The sequence below is a fragment of the Cyrtonyx montezumae genome, unplaced genomic scaffold, assembly GCF_038088225.1.
Source record: "Cyrtonyx montezumae isolate F1298 unplaced genomic scaffold, pur_monq_1.0 scaffold_57, whole genome shotgun sequence".
Taxonomy (NCBI): Eukaryota; Metazoa; Chordata; class Aves; order Galliformes; family Odontophoridae; genus Cyrtonyx; species Cyrtonyx montezumae.
This window is the reverse complement of record NW_027072064.1, coordinates 663,586-683,756: the sequence shown is the minus strand read 5'-3', so window position 1 is coordinate 683,756 and position 20,171 is coordinate 663,586. Positions and strand designations below refer to the sequence as shown.

The following is a 20,171-nucleotide window of genomic DNA, read 5'->3' as shown; positions in this document are numbered from 1 at the left end:
TGTCTCATAGATGGTAATAGGGTTGGAAACTCTTCTTCGAGAAGAATAAAACATAGAATCATATCATAGAATGATAGAATGGTTTGAGTTGGAAGGGATCTTTAACATCATCTAGTTCTAAGCCCCCTGCTCTAGGCAGGGACACCTCCCTCTAGACCAGGTTGCTCACAGCTCCATCCAGCCTGATCTTGAATGCTTCCAGGGAGGGATTACCCTCAACCTTCCTAGGCAACCTGTTCCAGTGTCTCCCCACCATCCCTGAAAATGATTTCTTCCTAGTATCTATTTTAAATCTACCCTCTTCCAGTTTAAAACCTGAATTTGGTTTGTAGGAATATGACTGTTCAACATCTTTTATGTATTCTCTATAAAGATCTGGGCCTTACTCTTCTATTTTAAAGCATTATAATGAAGATATTACCAGCCCTATTATGCTAAAATGTGTTAACCTCAAATCTGGAATAGTTTCAATTTAATGAAGGCAAAGGAGAAGTCGTGGAATTCCTCAAAATTCTGCAGTTTAGGGGGAAGATTACAGCACATTTCCTTGGGCCAGCTGCTCTGCATTGAGGGACAGAAATTCCCTCCTGTGTGCCACTGCTCTCCCTATATCCACGTAACCAGGGGACTGACAAAAGAAGACAGGAACTTGGATTTTTTTTTTCTCACACAGAGAATTTTAATGCAATAAGAAAAGAAGTTGACACAGATACAGAAAGATTATAGTTTCGGCATGCTGGAGTCGATGAGTCATTATGCTACACTGTACAGAACATTCTTTTTTGTTGAAGCTGTGTTGCTTGTTCTCAAGGTACTTGTAAATCCAGATCAAAGGAGGCACAGCCGGAATTTTTCTCCATTACGTAGTGCTGCAGCACCTTGCTGGAAGTACTTTAGTGAAAATGCAGGTGACACAGGTTAGTTTTTTCCTGATGCAGAAGTACTTTAATGCTGCTGAGGCAACTGGAAGAAGCTTCAGAAGAACTGCAAGTTGTTCTCACCGCTGCCAAAGGGGTCTAAATGCAGGAGGCTATCAAGAGAGCTCATAGCTGAAGAGTGCAAAAGAAGGAGAAAGGACAAATAAAATAGAAGTGCTGATTGATCCTAGAAAGCAGCCAAGCTCCCCATGGTGGTAACTTCAACTGCTGCCAGAGGGGATCATCACTCCTGAACACGTCGCTGAGATGAGCTGGGTTGGGTCGGGTTTAGTAGTAGCAGCACCCAGAGCTGTAGCTGCGGTATGAGGGGTAGTAGTAGCGGGTGTAGCAGCTGCGGTAGCTGCAGGGGCTGCAGTAGGAGGTGTAGCAGGGGCTGCAGTAGGAGATGTAGCGGGGGCTGCAGCAGGAGGTGTAGCAGGAGGTGTAGCAGGGTTTGTAGCAGGAGGTGTAGCAGGGGGTGTAGCAGGAGGTGTAGCAGGGGCTGTAGCAGCTGTAGGTGCGGCGGGTGGTCCTCACGGTCCTGTAGCTCGGGGAGCAGCACACGTAGTAGCAGGACATCTTGGGGTGGGGGTGGAAGGTAAACCTGCAAACAGCAAGAGGTGAAGGGGGGGGGGGGGTCATCTTGCAGGGAGCAGCAGTGGCTTGGGGGTGTGAGGAAGGGGATTTGGAGAGAAGCTGAAAAAATTTCTCAGTCTTGGGATGTGCTTTTGCCATCTGTTTTAACCAAACCATTCCTGCCCTTATTAGACTCAGAACTGAGACAGTTTCTATTCTGTAAGTTCTATTCTTAAAACATGAATGCTGCATCTTGTATTTTTGGACTTTTGCTACAGGAGATGCAGCCTGCAGATGCAGATATCCAAATGCAGGTGTTTGTGAGCGCTTGGTTTTTGAGCTCCCAAGATGGGCAGCTGAGATCAGTCCCTGCTGCAGCTCAAGACATGCACGTGTGGGTGTCCTAATGGCTGACAGGAATCCCACACGGTGTTTTCAGACGATTTTAGAAACAACCATGCACAGTGGACCTGTCTCAGCGTTAATGAAGTCACAGAAATGCAGAGTAGTCACAGCTGGAGGAACTTTAGGGTCCATCTGGTCCCAATTCTGCTCCAGCAGAGCCACTCAGAGCAGGGTGACCAGGATCACAACCAGAGGGATCTGCTGACAGATTTCCTAGGAGCACGCAATCTCCCTGTCTGCTTTTCATCTCAGCACTATTCCTTGTTCTGTCTGACACTGGTTTCTGACTTTGTTTCACCCACCCTATGTTTGCCAGTTCTAGCAAGGGTACAAGTAGAGCAATTAATGTGACCTGCCTGCATTCATTATTGCAACATCTTTCCATAAAACAGCAGCTTCTACTTTGGCTAATACACAGTTCTGCCCATTATCCATCATTTCAGCCAGTGCTGACTGTCACCAAGTCAAAAGAAACAAAAATAACTCAATTTTGGCCTGTTTCAAGGTTGAACATCTCACCAATGATACCCAAATCCCTTTGTCTCAGTGCTCACCCATCAATGCCCCTCCTTTTTTCTTTTTTTTTTTTTACCTTAACAGCTTAAAAAACTACAGGACAATATTTCTACTGTTGTTACAAATCAGAGCATGTTAGTAACAAGCTTATTTCTATGTTAATTTAGTCTCCAATGGGGTCTGCACTCACCGAGTCGACTGAGGAGAGTAAAGCAAGAGGAGCAGTGTGGGGAGCTCAGGGCTGGGAGTGCTTTTATATGGTTTCTCAGACCCATGGAAATCAGCGTGGTTCCCTGCACGCTTCCATTGCTTGGTAGTCATGGAACAAATATCAGAAGCAGATCACCAGTTCAATTGCTATAATTGTTTTCCTCGACGTTTAGGACAATTTTCGCATTCCTCAGGTAACAAATTGTGATTACAGTGTGTGGGATTCTTTCATCTTCCAGCTTTCAAGGACAAATGGCATTCTGGGAACTGATGAGAGAGGACTGGAAATGAGATGGAAGGTACGCAGAGCAGAGCAGTACCAGCTGTGCTGCCCATGGACCTGGGGAACCCATTGGTGTATTTTTACATTACGCCCCTAGAAGGGAGGCAAATACTGCACATTTTAAGGTGACTTGAAACACCTGAGGTGGAAAGAGACATTATAGCATGTGCTTAGGGCCTTTGACAAGTATTTTGATTCATTTACGTCACAATTAATGACAGGCGTTCCATTGATTCCTTCAGGTTCTTCTCCTGTCTATAATTTGGCATATGCACTATGAGAACGGAATCAATTAAATGAGCATCCAAGCAATGTGTTTAAGGCTTAATGCCTTTTTAATGTCTTTATTTATTTATTTTAGTCTCTCTTCTTCCAGAATTTCTAAGAAATTCTTAGAAAATCCTGCACAAATCCATGTCTCACGGTGTCCCAGCATTGACTGGGGCAAGCGTTAGGGCAGGACGTGGCAGTGCAGAATGCAGCTGGGCATCCTGCCATCCTTGCATTGGTAAATCAGTCAGGAAAAGAGGGAGAAGGATCCCTCAGGAGGACCAGGGACATTGGCAGGATGGAGACCATGCTTCCGTGCAGGTGGGAAGTGGTCTCTGGAGAGGGCAGGAGGAGGATATTCTAGCAGCAAGGTGCCCAAACAGTCCGTGCCTCTGCAACGAGCTGCAACGGAGCAAAAATGCTGCTGAGGTGCTGCAGTTCCCCATGGCAACGGGGGTTTTGCTAAGCTGGGAAGGGAGAAATCAGGTGGGACTTGTGGTGATGGTGCCCTGGGAGATGATGTGGAGATGAGAGCAGAGAGCTCAGCCCAGGGGGTCCCATCCCCATACTGCTGATTGTTATACAACATTACAGCACCTAACCAACCAGCGAGAATTAAATAATATGCAGCTAAATTAAGAATTTAATGACTGTTTTGGAAGAACATTGATACCATAAATTTTGATGAGGCTCAGCATTTCCAGAATGTCTGTTATTATCCTCATTTAATATGCAAATTAGGCATGGCTCACTGCATTGAAGGTCATCCAAGGAGGTATTTGATGAGAAAAAAAAAAAGGCTCTTGTCTTTATGTGTTGTGCTCTGCCTCCTCCGGTAGGGCGGTGGTGGGTGAAGCAGCAAACAGCATCAGTGAGATTTTCTGTAACATAATGATTACCGTTTTGATGCCTAAATATGTTGCTAACACAACTGCAATGAAACATCATTTACATTGGCATCGTCTGGTGATATTCTGGATGATATTCTTTGAGGTACAAGCAAGTACAACGGTGAAATACAGACTACATGATTCATTTTCCTATTTCCTTTCTGTATGTATATTTATATATATGTGTGCATGTATATGTAGCTGCTAAGAGCTCTGATTCATGACGCCATTGCCTGTTTGAGGGTTTTAATCCCCATAAGACTTAAATTGCTTTTTGTCATCTTCATTTCTCAGACAGCTGACATCTCTGGCGTTATTTCTTCATTTGGAGCATTTTTTCCAAGCAGTACTGTAGCAGAGTTTAAGCCAGAACTAACTTAAGGACCAAGAAAAAACACGTTTTTGCAATTATGAATTTAAAACACTTCTGAGAAGGTTTTGAAAAATGATATTTTATTTCAAGATGGATTTTTCCATGTTCTCTTGAACTCCTATGCCACTGCATGTTTAGTTGTTTCATCTCCTAACCTGCCCATAGTAAGACTAGATAAAAATAAGAAATGTAATTGTTAATCCATGCAGATAGGGTACATCCATGTGTGTGTACTCACAAAATAAGAAAACCAACACTTTTTGAGATATGACCCTTGTATATTTTTCCCCAGTTCATTCTGAAATCTCAAAATGGCTGTATAATATTTATTAATATAATTTTTTTTGATTTTTTAAAATATTTTTGATGTTGATTTCATAAAATAAATAAGTAAAAACACCACTATGCCATTTCAGTTAATATTAAACATTTTTTTAAATTATTTTTTGCATTGTGTACAAAATTTAAACTTGAATATTGGGAATAAGTGGTTTAGTGGGAAATACTGGTGGTAGATGGACAGTTGGACTGTGTGGTCTTAGAGTTCTTTTCCTCTGAATATTCTATGAATATTCTATGAATATTAGATTCTATGAATATTAAATGAAAGAAAATCTATTTCCACTGTCTTCGTGTTAACCTGGAACGCATGAGTCACAATACATTAAATGAAGTGATATCTTCTCTTACGGTTTCAAAACAGATTTATGCACAAAGCAGAGATACTACGAAATGAAGACTTTCAGATTCTGAATTTCAGTCCATGACCACGTGGGGGAAACATGTCCCCGATTTGTGTTTTCAGACTGATTTTCAATGAAAGGGAGTTGGTAAAGCAGTTCAGCGTGGTGAATGCAGCCAGCCTTTCTCAGAGGATGATTTGTCTGAAACCATTTTCCTGAAGTACCCTGTGCTCCTTGGAGACCAGATGGGGGAATTGTTAACCTTGGGTTCACAGACTCTTTTTCTTCCTGTTCCTCTTTTGTCATGTGCTCTGCCAACCTCCTGAACGAGCTTTTGGATAAATGTGTAGGTTGTGCCTCACTTCTTTGCTCTGCTGGGATCAGTTGCTCCAGGCATGCCGTAGGATGAGGCAGGGAATTCTGCAGCTATCCCTTTCCAAACATCCACCCACTGGGGAACACCATCCAGAGCCCCTAATTTCACCTCCCACGGACTGGTTTGTGTTGCCAGACTGAAACTCTTGCAGATGGGGAGGAAAAACCTCTCCTGTTGGAAAATCTCTGGCACGAGTCAGCCTCCTTGTGGTTACCAACCATTCCAGCCTGGGAACCATCCTGGTAGGTTCATCCCTCTGTCATCGAGCTGACCATCACTTTTGCCTGCAGCAGCTCTTCTCTGTCATATGTCCTGCTGTTAAGTATGGGGATGGATGACTTCCCATCATAGCCTCATCATAGTGTGGGGACCAACTTTCTCATCCTCTCATGTGAAATAATTCTTCCCAATGGCCTGGGTAGGAAGAATTGTGCCCAACAGGAGCCCTGGCAGGGCAGGGTGCTGGCTCACAGTTTGCACAAGCAACATTGGCCATGCAAGGTACTTCTGATGGAGAAATGGCAATATACAAACCTTACTGTGCATTAGGAACAGGTGATGTGGGTTCCCATGTGGTTCTGTGTCTACTTTAGGAGCTGCAAAATGCATAAGGATTTGGGCATACTGAGTCTGTCTGGTTGCATTTTGGATCCTCAAATGTAGTGTAGCTTAGGCTGGTTGTAATCAGCAATTGCTGATCAAATTGCCTTAGATCTTCACATTTCTATCTAGTTCTATTTATTATTATTTTTTTTAATAGAAAAAGCATTCAGGACTGCCTTGAAGGAGACAGAATTTGAGTTGCCTGATATGCCTTCTGTCACCTTGAACTCCACAGGTCTTAAACCTGCAGATCTGAAAAGCTAGTGGCTTCTTTTGACTAAATCTTGGGTAAATAATTAACAATGCTAAGCATGAAAGAAAGCCAGCACATTAAAAGAACACAGAAAGCAATGCTATGATGCAAGATATTTTAATGAGAAGCAGCAGCGATGTATACAGCAACTACAGGAAAGCAGAAAAGGAGGACTATCCCGGGATGCATACATTCTTTAAGTGCAGTTTCCACACTTCACAGCACCTGCTTTGCTTTGTGGCCGAGCTCTACACCTCCTGGTGCAAAGCTCTGCACCGAAACACGCAGCATAAGCACCAAGGAAGTCTACGAAGCAAAAGCTAACCCTAATGCAAGTTATCTGAAATTGCTCAAAGAGGTTGGAGAGAGGTGAAAGCGCTTTAGTGCCATTCCTAACCGCAGTCACTGTCTCAAGAGCTCAAATTCTCACTGGAGCATCGCTATTTCTACTTTAGCAAGTGTAGTAGGGGTAGCAGCTGCCGAAGCTGTACCGGCGGCTGTAACGTGTGGAGCAGGGGGAGTAGCAGCGGGAGCTGTAGGAGCTGTAGGAGGGGTAGCAGTCCCGGTAGCTGCTCAGCCCCCAGGAGCCGCGGTATCCGCAGGGGCTCCCGCAGTCGTAGTAGGTGCGGTAGCTGCAGGGGCTCCCGCAGTCGTAGGTGCGGTAGCTGTACACGCTGCCGTAGTTGCAGGGGGAGTAGCAGGAATCATCCCACTGGTTCTGGTAGTAGAAAGTCATCTTGGTGCGGTGGAGGGAGGTGAGCCTGAAACAGCAGGAGGGAAGAAGAGTTTGAGGTCTCTGAGATTACTCAGTAATTTTTTTTTATTTTTTTTTGCAGCAAACCCCGTGGAAGTGTGGGAATGGGGGAGAGGAGAGAAAGCGTAGCACAGGAACCAACCAAATATCTGCACTCAAGGCTATGCCCTGGCTCCCTCTTGCCCAGCTTACTTCTTTGTGTTTATGTTCCTTCTTTTTCTCCTTAAAAACATTTCATATTGCTTTTTTTTTTTTTTTTTTCCTGTTGCCATTGCTCGGAATCAACAGTCCAATTTAAAACAGTATTGTAGATTGCACCATGGGAGGATTAGGTGCTCATCTCTTTTCACCCATACTGATGTCTGATCTTTCCATGATATCCAGTGGGGAACAGACATCGGTTCCAGAATGAACTCAGCCACTGCTGAGTACACATCAGGAAGGGAATTCTTCCCTTGTGTACACTGGCAGCACTCGGCTGCAAACAGCAGTTAGTTTGTTTGGACTCCTTAGTTATCCCTTCAATAAACGCTAACATTTTGTCTGAAGCAATCAAAATAATGCTATGCCTTTTCACTGCAAAATAAAGACATTCAATATGTTTCCATATTGCATAAAGAATAGGAAATTTCTGATAGTGCACTGCTGGAGGTGACCATTTCTAAGCTTATACTGCTGTCCCAGTGTCCCATTTTTAACAACAAGAACTGCACTCGCATGGCTATGAAATCACAGCTTTCTCTTTTCAAGTCTAACTCCTCTCTTTACAGCAATATAGCAAAAAGACAGCATCTACACAGCAATAAAGGCACTGCATTAAGTCCCACTTACCGAGCTCAATGTGAACGTAAGCCAGGAGATGCGAGTAGAGAGCCCTGAATTTCTGCCCCTTTTATATACGTATCTGACCAAACCTACTGAACTCACATTCATCACAAAACCAATTTTCTTACTCGCGTCACCCTTCAGTTGATGTAATTGTTTTTCTTGGTTTGTGATTATTAGTCAGTTCTTGGCTTCCAAAAGCATGACATTGCATTGTAGTTTTCTTTCATGTTCAAACTTCCTGGGACAATTATGTTTGTGGAATTGGTGTGGTGAAATCTGAGCTATAACCGGAAAGGGAAGGAAGGATATGGAGAACAGAATTGATTGACATCAGCAACTCCAGTTTTGGAGGAATGGACAAATTTCAGTAAATAAATTTTGCAAAGACTCCGAATATGTTTGAGAAGAAAGAACATCAATTTTATTTTCTTCAGAAATTATAGTCTGTAGAAAGCATTTCTCTTTCTTTACTCTTGTTTCAAAATCAAAATTTTAGGCCAGAATATTAGCATTATTTTTATTTATTATTTGTTCAAACTGCTTATCAAAAGGAGAAGTACGAGAAAGGTGTTTGCAACAGTGGAGATGCCTGGTGTTACCTCACTGCAATCAGATATTCACAAATGTGTTAACTGCATATTGTGATCAGCCACAAGAAGGTTATTCTGTTGGAAATCTGATTTGCTTGCTCTTCTCCATCAATTACTGTTAACAAACTTGAACAGCTGCCTTGTAAGACCAAATAGGAATGGGACTGGGGAAACTGGGATCCCTTTTGGTGGGAGAGCTGTGGAAATGGTTTTGAACAATATAAGGAGCTGGAGATGAGATTTCTGGGGAAGAGTAAAATGAAGGCACATAGCAATCAATAATAAATCTAGAGTCTTTCAAGCAGAGATATTGACATTTGCAATTTCCAGCTTTGAAATAAGCTCACACTCAGCATTCTGCAGAACTTGCCCAAGTGAGGTTTGTTTACTTGGATCCCAAATATCTGCTTAGTTACAGTTTACACCCTGATACAAAAAAATAAAAAATAAAATAAATGATTCACACAATAAAAGGAGCAAATAAAACAAACTGAAACATATCTCGGTAATAACTGTACTTTTCCAGAGAAGCCCTCCAGATGCCAAAGATTGTTTAACGTGACATCTTCGTAATGTTGTCAAGGTGTTTAGCTTCATGCTGCTAATGACAGTGAATAATGCTGAGTGCTGTGAGCGCAATGTGTCCTGGTGAGCAGCAGCATCCCAGCCTTTCCTGGTGACCTTCACCTCTGAACACGGCTGTTTACTTGCATCTGAAGGAAGGATAATGACAGGCGTGACAGATGTTCTAGGCCTTTCTCTAAATTTTGAATATCAAAGCCTTCATTAATACTTATTAACATTTCCGTGTACAAAGAGATTTGTTATTTAAATATTAATGCCATGTTACTGGAGAACGCCCCAATATTATGTAACACAGTTACTAAAAACGTATATCGGGCTACCCAGTTCTGTGCTTTATTACAGTTGCAATTCATAGCTTCGGAATTGGGTCTCTGAAATAATTTTTTCCTCAAAATACGTCACGTGCATACCGCTCTAAAGTTTATAGGCCAATTTTCCAGCTGAATCAATCAGCCCAGCAATATCCTGTTGTGTGATGGTGTTACAGAATCATAGAATTGCTTAGGTTGGAAAAGACCTTCAAGACTGTCAAGTCCAACCTCAACCTAACCATACTACCCTAAATCTAAAGACCTACCACTAAATCACGTTCCAGAGCAGCACATCCAGAAGGCTTTTAAACAGATTTTGGGATGGAGACTCAACCACTTCCCTGCGGAGCCTGTTCCAAAAGACCACAGAGAGGGTCTCTCCCTTTGCTAGTCACAGGAAATGTCAGAAGGGTTTTGGTAGGAACACGCTGCTTCACATGTGATTAAAGTTATGAAATACCTGAAATTGAAGGATTGCCTCTTCCGCAGGAATTTCAGGAAAAAAAAAACCCAACAAACAAACATAGAAAAATGCATGGGCTAAAATGTGATTTATTTTGGAAGCTGAGCATCCAAAAATAGGATATTTGGCAATCCGGATGTCTTAGCATATCTTTCAGTTTATTGCTGTGCTAAACAAGCGAACGTAGCGTGATGATACCAAGACTTAATTGTTGCAGTTTTGAGATGAAAGAAACTGGGAGGGTGTAGCCTGCATGTTGCAGGACAGGGCCAATAATCAGAAACCTTGGGGAGAACTGGTATATCAATGAGAGGAGTCATGCGGGAAGCAAAATGCGTTTTGTAATTGGAGCCTACCCGGGGCTCGGCCACGTGCTGGGCGGGACTGCTGCTCTATAAAAACCCGCACTGCTGTCAGCTCTGCATTCTCTTCTCCTGCCTTAGCTCCTTGCAGAAGTGGGTAAGTCAGAATGGATTTAGGAAAGCGAGCAGGAAATGGAAAGAGGAGTTTAATGCTTTTTTCTCTCCCCTCCTATCCCTTCTCATCACTGAGCTGCAGGTGCTATAGATAATGCACGGGGAGTTAGGATTGTGATTTGATGAGTGTTATTTCTATGTAAGAATTTCTGTCTTCCCTATGTTTTCATGAATATTTTAGTGTCTCAGCTCTGTGCATAGCTCTCTTTTCCCTTGAAGTCTTTATCTCAGTACAGCTATGAAGGACATTTTTACTTATCCCCTGACAGCTCCCATCCAACTCAAGCAGCAGTGGGACTGGGTGGGAGAGCTCAGGAAGCTGTGCAGGATGGAGTGCTATGGGGAAGGCAGCATTACAATTTAGGTCTGAACAATAGGCAAGCAAAAAGGGAGTTTCGGCAGTGTGCCTTGGTTTGCTGTGTTTCTCTCCCCCACTGCATGTTTGCAGCATTCGAGATTCTGTTAGGAGCATCACCTTACAGGCTGTCCCTCTCCTGCTTTTTCAGGCTCACCTCCCTCCACCGCACCAAGATGACTTTCTACTACCAGAACCAGTGGGATGATTCCTGCTACTCCCCCTGCAACTACGGCAGCGTGTACAGCTACCGCACCTACGACTGCGGGAGCCCCTGCAGCTACCGCACCTACTACGACTGCGGGAGCCCCTGCGGATACCGCGGCTCCTGGGGGCTGAGCAGCTACCGGGACTGCTACCCCTCCTACAGCTCCTACAGCTCCCGCTGCTACTCCCCCTGCTCCACACGTTACAGCCGCCGGTACAGCTTCGGCAGCTGCTATCCCTACTACACTTGCTAAACACTAAAGGATTTCATGTGAAATGAGGACTGGGAATTGATGACTGCATCCATGGACTGTGCTATGGAGATGGCTTGCAGAAGCTCTGAGTCCTGAACAGCGATGGAAAGCAGTTTTGGGGAGCTCAGTGTTTCTGTAAAAACGTCTTCAGTGTTCTTCTAAAATTTTGTTTTCTCTTCTTTCTTCCCTGTTGTCTCCTTTACTCTGTGGGGCTCTGGTAACATAAGGGAAGCAGGGCATGACACAAGTTTGGACAACTCATTTATAGTTCTTTCATTAATGAAATCTGGAGTGCTGTGCCCTGGTCTTCCTCTAGATATGTTTCTCACTTCACTGCTTTTGAAGCTATACCAAAGAGAAAGTGAATCATCTGGTCTTCTTTGATTTGCTCAACTCAGCATAGTGGAACAGTTTGAAAATGATAGTCAATGGCACCAACAAAACGAAGTGATTTTCAGCATAAATTCATCTTTGTATGTATTCCTTCTCCTTCTACCTTCCGTATCATGTTGGATTGTGACTGTGAACTTTATTCTTATTAAAATGTTATAGCATTATAACACCTCATTGTTTTCCACTTTTTGACTTGCATGTACGCAGTTTTGTTTCCAGCTCAATATATTTCGATAAGTTTTCCTGAGATATACTGAACCCTGTAGCTTTTATGTAGTTTTTCACCTGAGCAAACATTTTGGAGATTAATTACCTAGTGGTGTCTCATAAAATGAAGACATCCATTGTGGAATTTCCCAGGGAAGGTTTGGAAATATCCCTTTCAATTTTCCTTAGCATCACAGTGCATGCTCAGCCACTGGAGGTAACACTACCAGCACCACAACATAGTGATTTGTGAATGCACAGGCTGCCTGTGAGCAAACCGATTTTGACAGGTGGATAAGCCAAGAATTAGGAAGAAAATCCCATTTTTCTCAGCTGATTTTGTGCTGGCAGCGTCTGAGCCACTTTCTGGATTTAGAGACTTGATTTGTTACAGGGCAGAGAATTGCATGCTTTCCGTTCACCTCACTAAGCGCTAATAAAGACAAGCGTTTGCAAGTGTTACTGTGAGGCTCCATTTGAATGACAATGAACTGGCATGAAGTTCCCAGGCTGAGCCATCGCACAGACGCTATTAAGGCGAGATCCCTTGACGCAAGCCCCAAATGACTATTATTCATGACAGAAGTACCTAACTGGCAGCAGCAGTAACCTCTTAATAGTACGATGCTGTAACAGCCTGGGCTGAGACTAGCAGGTAAAGTGCTTTGAAATCCCTATTAAGCCCTCGGACCTTTATTGTGAATGTAATTGCCTTTCTTTGAAGGAACACACAGACGCTTTGATGGCAGTAGAAAAGGGGAATGGATGTCAATTGTGCTATGGTAAACCCAAGCATGGGCATATGAATGTCATTGAACACCTTCACGAGAAGAGCTGTGGGTTATGTTTCAGCATGCTCCAGAATGAAGTTTCTTGTGGTTTCTGAGGATCTTATTTCGGAGAAGGCACTGTCTGTGGCGCTTGACACATTCGCTTCTGAAGTGTGGTACAGATTGCTCCTCAACGTCCATATTGTCATTGAGGTAGATCAATTTTACACTAGCTGGTCGTAATTCCAATTTTTCAATATCTAAAACTATGAAATAAAATGAGGAGATTTACTAGTATGATACTAAATAAAATCTGGAGAGAACTGAGTGTCTTAGAGTGATGATGAGATGATGTTAGCTTGAAATCATCACCATTACAGAATCTCAGTAGTTCTACAAGGCTTAAAAGGGGAAATGGTTAATAAATGGTTGAAGATTCCTCAAAAGAAACACACTTAACTATCTTTCCTTAGCTCTGGAAAGACTTAAGATAGGGCTAGAAAGAAATCCAACTTTCTAGGATGGAAAGACAAAGTCAACAATTGTAGGATCTATCCTGGTTGTGTTTGTAGATAGCCACATTTTAATGAAAAACTGAAGGCTATAAAGCCTCAATCGAAATGAAGCATATATTGAAATGTCTCAGTATGCATGTTTGAAGTGACTCTTGTTCAACAACAAGGTGCCTAATGAGAGCAGTATGCACTTAATACAGTAATAACACACTCTGAAAGCACAAAGCAAATGAGAAATGCTTTGAACTTCTCAGACTATGTAGCATGAAGGAATCTGGGGATATTGCACATTTCTGGTCGACAAAATGATCCTGAAATAAGAAATACATTCAGCGATATTTTGTGTTCAAAATCTCTCTTGATATTACAGAGGTTAATTCCTTGTTAGCATCTACTGTGTGTTAATGGTCAATAGTGCAAAAAACAAAGTGTTGAACATTTACAAACTGTATTCTAATCTCTAATAATGTGACTTGAGTTTCATTAACAAGGAATTTTGAGCCAATGTGGAACATAAGAAGAGTAAAGACAGACAAATCAACCAAAAGCCAAGCTGTTGATGCAATAAAGATCATTTAATGCAAATGGAGAAGGCAGTAGACAATGACACAGAAATCAGCACAACACAGAAACACTGAATTGCAGTCGTGCACATCACAAGGCAGCAGCAGGTCTCAACTCAGGGCTTCACCCCAGGGATTTCCATTCTTAGTGCTGCTCAGGAGGCTCAGAGCTGGTCAGAGTGGGGAGAGCCTCACCTGAGGATGAGCACTGCTTCCCTGTATGCAGATGGAGGGGAACTTCAGGAGGCACTGCTGGAAAGCCTGAGACCTCAACTGCAGACCTGAAAGGCTGTGCTGTGCAAAAGGCAAGGAGCAGTAATTTAAAGTAGCTGCTGTGGCACAGCCAAAAGCGAGGTGGAAAGTTTTGTTCTGCATCTGGCAGTAGAAGATGAGAGGAGATATTTGTGAAGACTCAACAGATGCAGGACTCTGTGGACATTTGGGGTTTAGCAGGGCCCACAGCTACCCCCAAAGGACCTGAGGCCTCGGCCCAAGCCACCAAATCCACAGCTGCCAAAGCCTCCATAGCCTCCATATCCTCCCAGGCCTCCATAGCCAAAAGAGCCTCCATAGCCCCCAAAGCCAGCACCACGTCCGAAGGAGCCACCCAAGCCTGCTCCGATGGCAGGGACTCCTGCAGAGCCAACCACAGAGCTCTGCGGGAAGGAGCTGAGGATGGGCCCGGGGAAGGTGATCATGGAGGCCGGGGGCTGGATCAGCACGGTGGAGTCGGGGCACTGGCGCACACAGACCTCGTTGCTGCTGTCAGCCAGAGGGGTCGGAGTGGCCACTCCGCATGCAGGGGCACACAGGCTGTAGCAGGACATCTTCCACACAAGCAAGGATTCCTGCAAAGGACACCCACAATGAGGCAAGACTCTGGGAGAGTTGAACAGATGGAGGCCAGGAGAGAACCCCAAGAAGCTTCCAGGAGCCGGACTTACCCAGGAGATGAGGGGAGTCAAGTGGAGGAAGCTGGATGGAGGACTGCGAAGCTCATGGCTCATTTATACCCATCTGAAATAGCCTGGGGCATCGACTGGATGATGGTGGTGGCAGAAGCTACAGATAATCATTAAATAAAGCCTACACGCTTCATGACACACAAGGTGAGATGTGGAGCAATTAATTCCTCCTATTGGGTAGGTTGAACCATAAACGTGCCTTGGAGAACAGGAATGGGGTGAGCAACTTACATGGCTAGATAAAATTACTTCAAAGACAAGGTTCTGCTTATTATGCTGATGTGTTATGAACCAATAACCACACATATGTTCCTAATATCTTGTGATGTGAAGGTTCACACACAAAGACATCATAGCCACAGATGTATCCCCAACTTGCAAGTCAGAAATGCCCCGTGCTGCACTGGGAAGGGAGGTCAGCAACAGTCCGTGATGCTTCTGACTTCCCACCCCCTCTGCCTCCCAGTGCTTGCCACTGAAGGGTGGTGGCTCTTGTTTTGGAGCTCTCTCAGGTGGGTGGGATCACATCATCGCATTATTCAAGGTTTACCAGCTCATAAAACAAAGGTAATGATAGGCATTCTGTTTGTGAGCAGGATTGCAAAGTGCTATGTCTGCAGGATACCTGTGCGTCTTTCTCATAGACAAAGTTTTGGATTAGGAACACGCTGGGGTTCATAAGTGTCACGAGGTCAGCATGAACAGCACATGATCTTTCATGTAATTGGTTATAATCTCCAATTCCTCTCATCACCATGCTGTTCTCCAGGGCATGTTTGAACCTCAGTATCACCAGTGATGTGGGGTATAATTTCTCTGCATCACTCCTTGTGTGTCATGAAGTGTATTGGCATTATTTCACAATTATCTGTAGCTTCTGCCATCATAAACCTCCCGTCTATGCCCCGGGGTGCCTGGGATAGGTATAAAAGGACCAAGAGCTTCTCAGTCCTCTATCCAGCTTCCTCCACTTGACTCCCCTCATCTCCTGGGTAAGTGCAGCTCTCAGAGCCTTCTCAGGGTTCTCTCCCAGTCTCTATCTGTACAGCTCTCCTGAAGTCTTACTTCATTGTGGTGTCCTTTGCAGGAATCCTTGCTTCTGTGGAAGATGTCCTGCTCCAGCCTGTGTGCCCCTGCATGCGGAGTGGCCGCTCCGACCCCTCTGGCTGACAGCAGCAACGAGGCCTGTGTGCGCCAGTGCCCCGACTCCACTGTGTTGATCCAGCCCCCGGCCGCCGTGATCACCTTCCCCGGACCCATCCTTAGCTCCTTCCCGCAGAGCTCTGTGGTTGGCTCTGCAGGAGTCCCTGCCATCGGAGCAGGCTTGGGTGGCTCCTTCGGACGCGGAGCTGGCTTTGGGGGCTATGGAGGCTCTTTTGGCTATGGAGGCCTTGGCAGCTGCGGATTTGGTGGATTGCGCAGAGGCCTCAGGTCCTTTGGGGGCAGCTGCGGGCCCTGCTAAGCACATCACCACCTCTATCCACAGTTGAAGGAGAGCTCTGGAGATGCTCTAGCATCGTGTCCCCACTTGATGCCATGAAGATGGTCTTCCTTTCAGCATTGCTGGAGTCCTGAGCTTTGCCGTGTCATGCCTCCATGGCGACCACCTTTACCTTTCTCTGCACTGTATGTTCTTCGCTTCTGGACTCAGTGACCTGTGATGATGCAGCCCAGGACTGCTGACTTTATGCTCCTGTCCCTCTGCCTTCTGAAAGGAGATGGGAACAGCCTCTTGCCAGCAGCTGCCCTTCTGACACCTACCTCCTCACCATTGAACCTGCAATAAAAGCTCTCTTGCATCACAGTTTACATCTCTGAGTTTTCCTTCATCCTTCCTACTTCCCTAGTTCCCAGTGCAGTTTCACAGTCAAGAGCAACAGCTTGCAACTGGGTCTTCTCAGGAGCACTGTGGGCATAACTCCCTCCCATCTCTCCTGCACTGCACCACAAAGCTCTAGCCGGACTCACCCCAGGAAGCACCTATAGAGAGTGTCTTCAGCAGCCACTGCTTCCTAAGAGCTCTGTCCCTCTTCTCTGTCCCTGATTACACCCCAGGGATACACCCCTGATTACAGATCAGGGATAGCTCTTTGCCCAGTGCAGAACTCAGGATCTGCTGGCGAGTATTCCTGCAGATGGCCTTTAGGCAGTGGGGTCCAAAGGAGAAAGAGACTGCTTAAGGGAAAAGGCCGTGTCAGAGCCTCATGGGAGGTCATGGGGCAGAGGAAGGAGATTGAGAGACCCTCAGAAACGATGTCACTAGCTCAAATTCCTTCCTCCTTCACATCTTCCCAGAGATCATATTGCAGCATACGCACTGTTCATCCTCAATGCTGACTCACAATAAATTCCACATTAGCTTGGGTATTTAGCTCAACCTAAGAAGGACAGCTATGTTTCATACAACCCCATGCACAGAATGCAATCCTGGGCTCTTGGCTGCCCTTCCTCCCTCACAAACCTTCTCGAACCTAGGACTTCAGAGAACCTGGCCACACCAGCATGATGGAGTCCAAGCCACCACTTCCCACCAGTAGACCCTCAGACAACACATGGGACAACACAGGAGGCAGGATATGGGGCTTGACTGAGCATTCTCACAGTGGAGAGCTGGGGCACGAGAGGAGAAATGGAGATGTCCCCAAAGGCAAGGGAGGAAGTACACTTTTCTACTCAGCAGGTACAGGAAAACTATGGCTGTTCCTGACATTGTGCTGCCTATTCACCTCTCCCTGTCTGTCTTCTCAGTCGTGGATGGTGAATTTTCTCCTGAGGTCTCAACAGAGAACAAACTGCAGCTACGCTGCACACCTTGATTTCTCTGGAAGAAATCACCTCTGTGCAAGTGCAACACACAGTGCTAAGATCACAAGACGTTTGGGGAAGAAAGGGGTGTCAGAAGACGAGAGACTCCAAATTCTGACTCAAGATCTTTGTGCCCTCCAGATCAGCATGGCCATGTTCCATTCATGGCTGTGAAGGGAACCTTGTGAACATGGAGTGGTACCTCTCTTATACTCTCCATTGCCCCCTCCAGGTACTGGGCACGGTGGCATTGTCAGCATGTGGCATCAGCCATGTCCATGAACTGCTTTTCTCTCAGTTTCCTCCGACCTCCATCTGTAAACAGTGACATGGCAAGAAAAGGAGATGAAACAAGGCATGGAGAGTCCTGGTGGTGGAGAGGGTGTGGAAGAGGGTCTGTGAGACGTCCATTGTGTGTTAACATACTCAAGTTGTATATGCCTATGAGCATCCACTCTGAGAAGTCATGAGGCTCAGTGAGATGTGCTCTGCAGGATCCACTGTGGACTGTGTTTCTCATCTGTAATGCCCTGTCCCAACTGCCACATATCCCAGAGACAATGCTGTGTCTGCAGCTAGCAGCCCAGAGTTAGATGCTCTGAGATGTGGGTGAAGTAGGGAAGGAGAAGGAAGATCAAAACACAAGAGTCAAGGCTGTGGTGCAAGTGAGCTTTTATTGCAGGTTCTAGGGAGGAGAAGGAGGGAGGAGAGGGAAGAAGAGCCCCTGGCAAGAGGCTGTTCCCATCTCCTAGCATAAGGCAGAAGGACAGGAGAAGGCAGCCAGCACCAGGCTGTATGATCACAGGTCACTCAGTCCTGAAGGAAAGTTCAAGCTGGACAAAGAAAGAATAATCTGGTCCCTGTGTGGGCACAAGGCAGCCAAGCTCCAGAGCCCAGTGATGCTGAAGGGGAGTCCATCTTCATGGCATCAGGTGGGGACACGATGCTAGGGCTTCTCCAGAGCTCTCCTTCAACCGTGGATAGAGGTGGTGCTGTGCTTAGCAGGGCCCGCAGCTGCCCCCAAAGGACCTGAGGCCTCTGCGCAATCCACCAAATCCACAGCTGCCAAGGCCTCCATAGCCAAAAGAGCCTCCATAGCCCCCAAAGCCAGCACCGCGTCCGAAGGAGCCACCCAAGCCTGCTCCGATGGCAGGGACTCCTGCAGAGCCAACCACAGAGCTCTGCGGGAAGGAGCTGAGGATGGGTCCAGGGAAGGTGATCATGGAGGCCGGAGGCTGGATCAGCACGGTGGAGTCAGGGCACTGGCGCACACAGACCTCGTTGCTGCTGTCAGCCAGAGGGGTCGGAGCGGCCACTCCGCATGCAGGGGCACACAGGCTGGAACAGGACATCTTCCACACAAGCAAGGATTCCTGCAAAGGACACCCACAATGAAGCAAGACTTCAGGAGAGCTTTACAGATAGAGACTGGGAGAGAACCCTGAGAAGGCTCTGAGAGCTGCACTTACCCAGGAGATGAGGGGAGTCAAGTGGAGGAAGCTGGATAGAGGACTGAGAAGCTCTTGGTCCTTTTATACCTATCCCAGGCACCCCGGGGCATAGACAGGAGGTTTATGATGGCAGAAGCTACAGATAATTGTGAAATAATGCCAATACACTTCATGACACACAAGGAGTGATGCAGAGAAATTATACCCCACATCACTGGTGATACTGAGGTTCAAACATGCCCTGGAGAACAGCATGGTGATGAGAGGAATTGGAGATTATAACCAATTACATGAAAGATCATGTGCTGTTCATGCTGACCTCGTGACACTTATGAACCCCAGCGTGTTCCTAATCCAAAACTTTGTCTATGAGAAAGACGCACAGGTATCCTGCAGACATAGCACTTTGCAATCCTGCTCACAAACAGAATGTCTATCATTACCTTTGTTTTATGAGCTGGTAAACCTTGAATAATGCGATGATGTGATCCCACCCACCTGAGAGAGCTCCAAAACAAGAGCCACCACCCTTCAGTGACAAGCACTGGGAGGCAGAGGGGGTGGGAAGTCAGGAGCATCCCTGGTTGTTGCTGACCTCCCTTCCCAGTGCAGCACGGGGCATTTCTGACTTGCAAGTTGGGGATACATCTGTGGCTATGATGTCTTTGTGTGTGAACCTTCACATCACGAGATATTAGGAACACATGTGTGGTTATTGGTTCATAACACGTCAGCATAAGCAGCAGCACCTTGTCTTTGAAGTAATTGTATCTAGCCATGTAAGGTGCTCATCCCATTCCTGTTCTCCAAGGCACATTTATGGTTCAAACTACCCAATAGGAACGGATTTAATTGCTCCACATCTCGCCTTGTGTGTCATGAAGCGTGTAGGCTTTATTTAATGATTATGTGTAGCTTCTGCCACCACTGCTCTCTTATCGATTGCTGGGACATTTTCAACATGTGGCCATGTCCATGTCCATGTTTACCCATTTCCTCTGACATCCATCTGTCACCTCTGACATTGCAAGAATATCAGGAGAAACAAGTCATGGAGAGACCTACTTGTGCAGAGTGTGTTGAAGAGGGTCTGTGAGATGTCCATTGTGTGTTAACATACTCAGAAGAGGATTGCTTATGAGTACCGCCTGCGTGAAGGGAGGAGGCTCAGTGGGATGTGCACTGCAGGACCCACTGTGGACTTTGTTTCTCATCTGTAATGCTCTGCTCCAACTGCCAAATATTCCAGAGGTAATGCTGTGTCTGCAGCTAGCAGCCCAGAGTTAGATGCTCTGAGATGTGGGTGAAGTAGCGAAGGAGAAGG

The 20,171-nt window shown here is 45.6% G+C and overlaps 5 protein-coding genes across 5 annotated transcripts in view; 2 read left to right on the top strand and 3 right to left on the bottom strand.

Annotated features, from left to right (window-relative positions):
* Positions 1 to 20,171, top strand: part of LOC136056703 (scale keratin-like) — a 211,789-nt gene that overhangs the window by 51,700 nt on the left and 139,918 nt on the right. The window lies entirely within an intron of this gene.
* Positions 655 to 2,625, bottom strand: LOC136056684 (keratin-associated protein 5-4-like). Its single transcript, XM_065748987.1, has 2 exons — positions 2,605 to 2,625; positions 655 to 1,521 (listed from the first exon to the last, which is right to left on the bottom strand). Exon 2 carries the CDS (start codon positions 1,494 to 1,496, stop codon positions 1,206 to 1,208), a length of 291 nt encoding a protein of 96 aa, XP_065605059.1. The 5' UTR covers positions 1,497 to 1,521; positions 2,605 to 2,625; the 3' UTR covers positions 655 to 1,205.
* LOC136056658 (claw keratin-like) lies at positions 14,073 to 14,633 on the bottom strand. Its single transcript, XM_065748951.1, has 2 exons — positions 14,571 to 14,633; positions 14,073 to 14,474 (listed from the first exon to the last, which is right to left on the bottom strand). Exons 1-2 carry the CDS (start codon positions 14,631 to 14,633, stop codon positions 14,073 to 14,075), a joined length of 465 nt encoding a protein of 154 aa, XP_065605023.1.
* LOC136056657 (claw keratin-like) lies at positions 15,700 to 16,053 on the top strand. The gene has a single exon (XM_065748950.1). The coding sequence runs from the start codon at positions 15,700 to 15,702 to the stop codon at positions 16,051 to 16,053; it is 354 nt and encodes a 117-aa protein (XP_065605022.1).
* LOC136056656 (claw keratin-like) lies at positions 18,395 to 18,748 on the bottom strand. The gene has a single exon (XM_065748949.1). The coding sequence runs from the start codon at positions 18,746 to 18,748 to the stop codon at positions 18,395 to 18,397; it is 354 nt and encodes a 117-aa protein (XP_065605021.1).

What these genes read in the sequence shown, in the direction of transcription:
- LOC136056656 (XM_065748949.1), bottom strand. Translation starts at nt 18,748, where the DNA reads ATGTCCTGTTCCAGCCTGTGTGCCCCTGCATGCGGAGTGGCCGCTCCG.
- LOC136056684 (XM_065748987.1), bottom strand. Translation starts at nt 1,496, where the DNA reads ATGTCCTGCTACTACGTGTGCTGCTCCCCGAGCTACAGGACCGTGAGG.
- LOC136056657 (XM_065748950.1), top strand. Translation starts at nt 15,700, where the DNA reads ATGTCCTGCTCCAGCCTGTGTGCCCCTGCATGCGGAGTGGCCGCTCCG.
- LOC136056658 (XM_065748951.1), bottom strand. Translation starts at nt 14,633, where the DNA reads ATGAGCCATGAGCTTCGCAGTCCTCCATCCAGCTTCCTCCACTTGACT. An exon ending in TGACTCCCCTCATCTCCTGG is followed by an intron (nt 14,475 to 14,570) that starts GTAAGTCCGGCT and finishes TGTCCTTTGCAG; the next exon opens with GAATCCTTGCTTGTGTGGAA.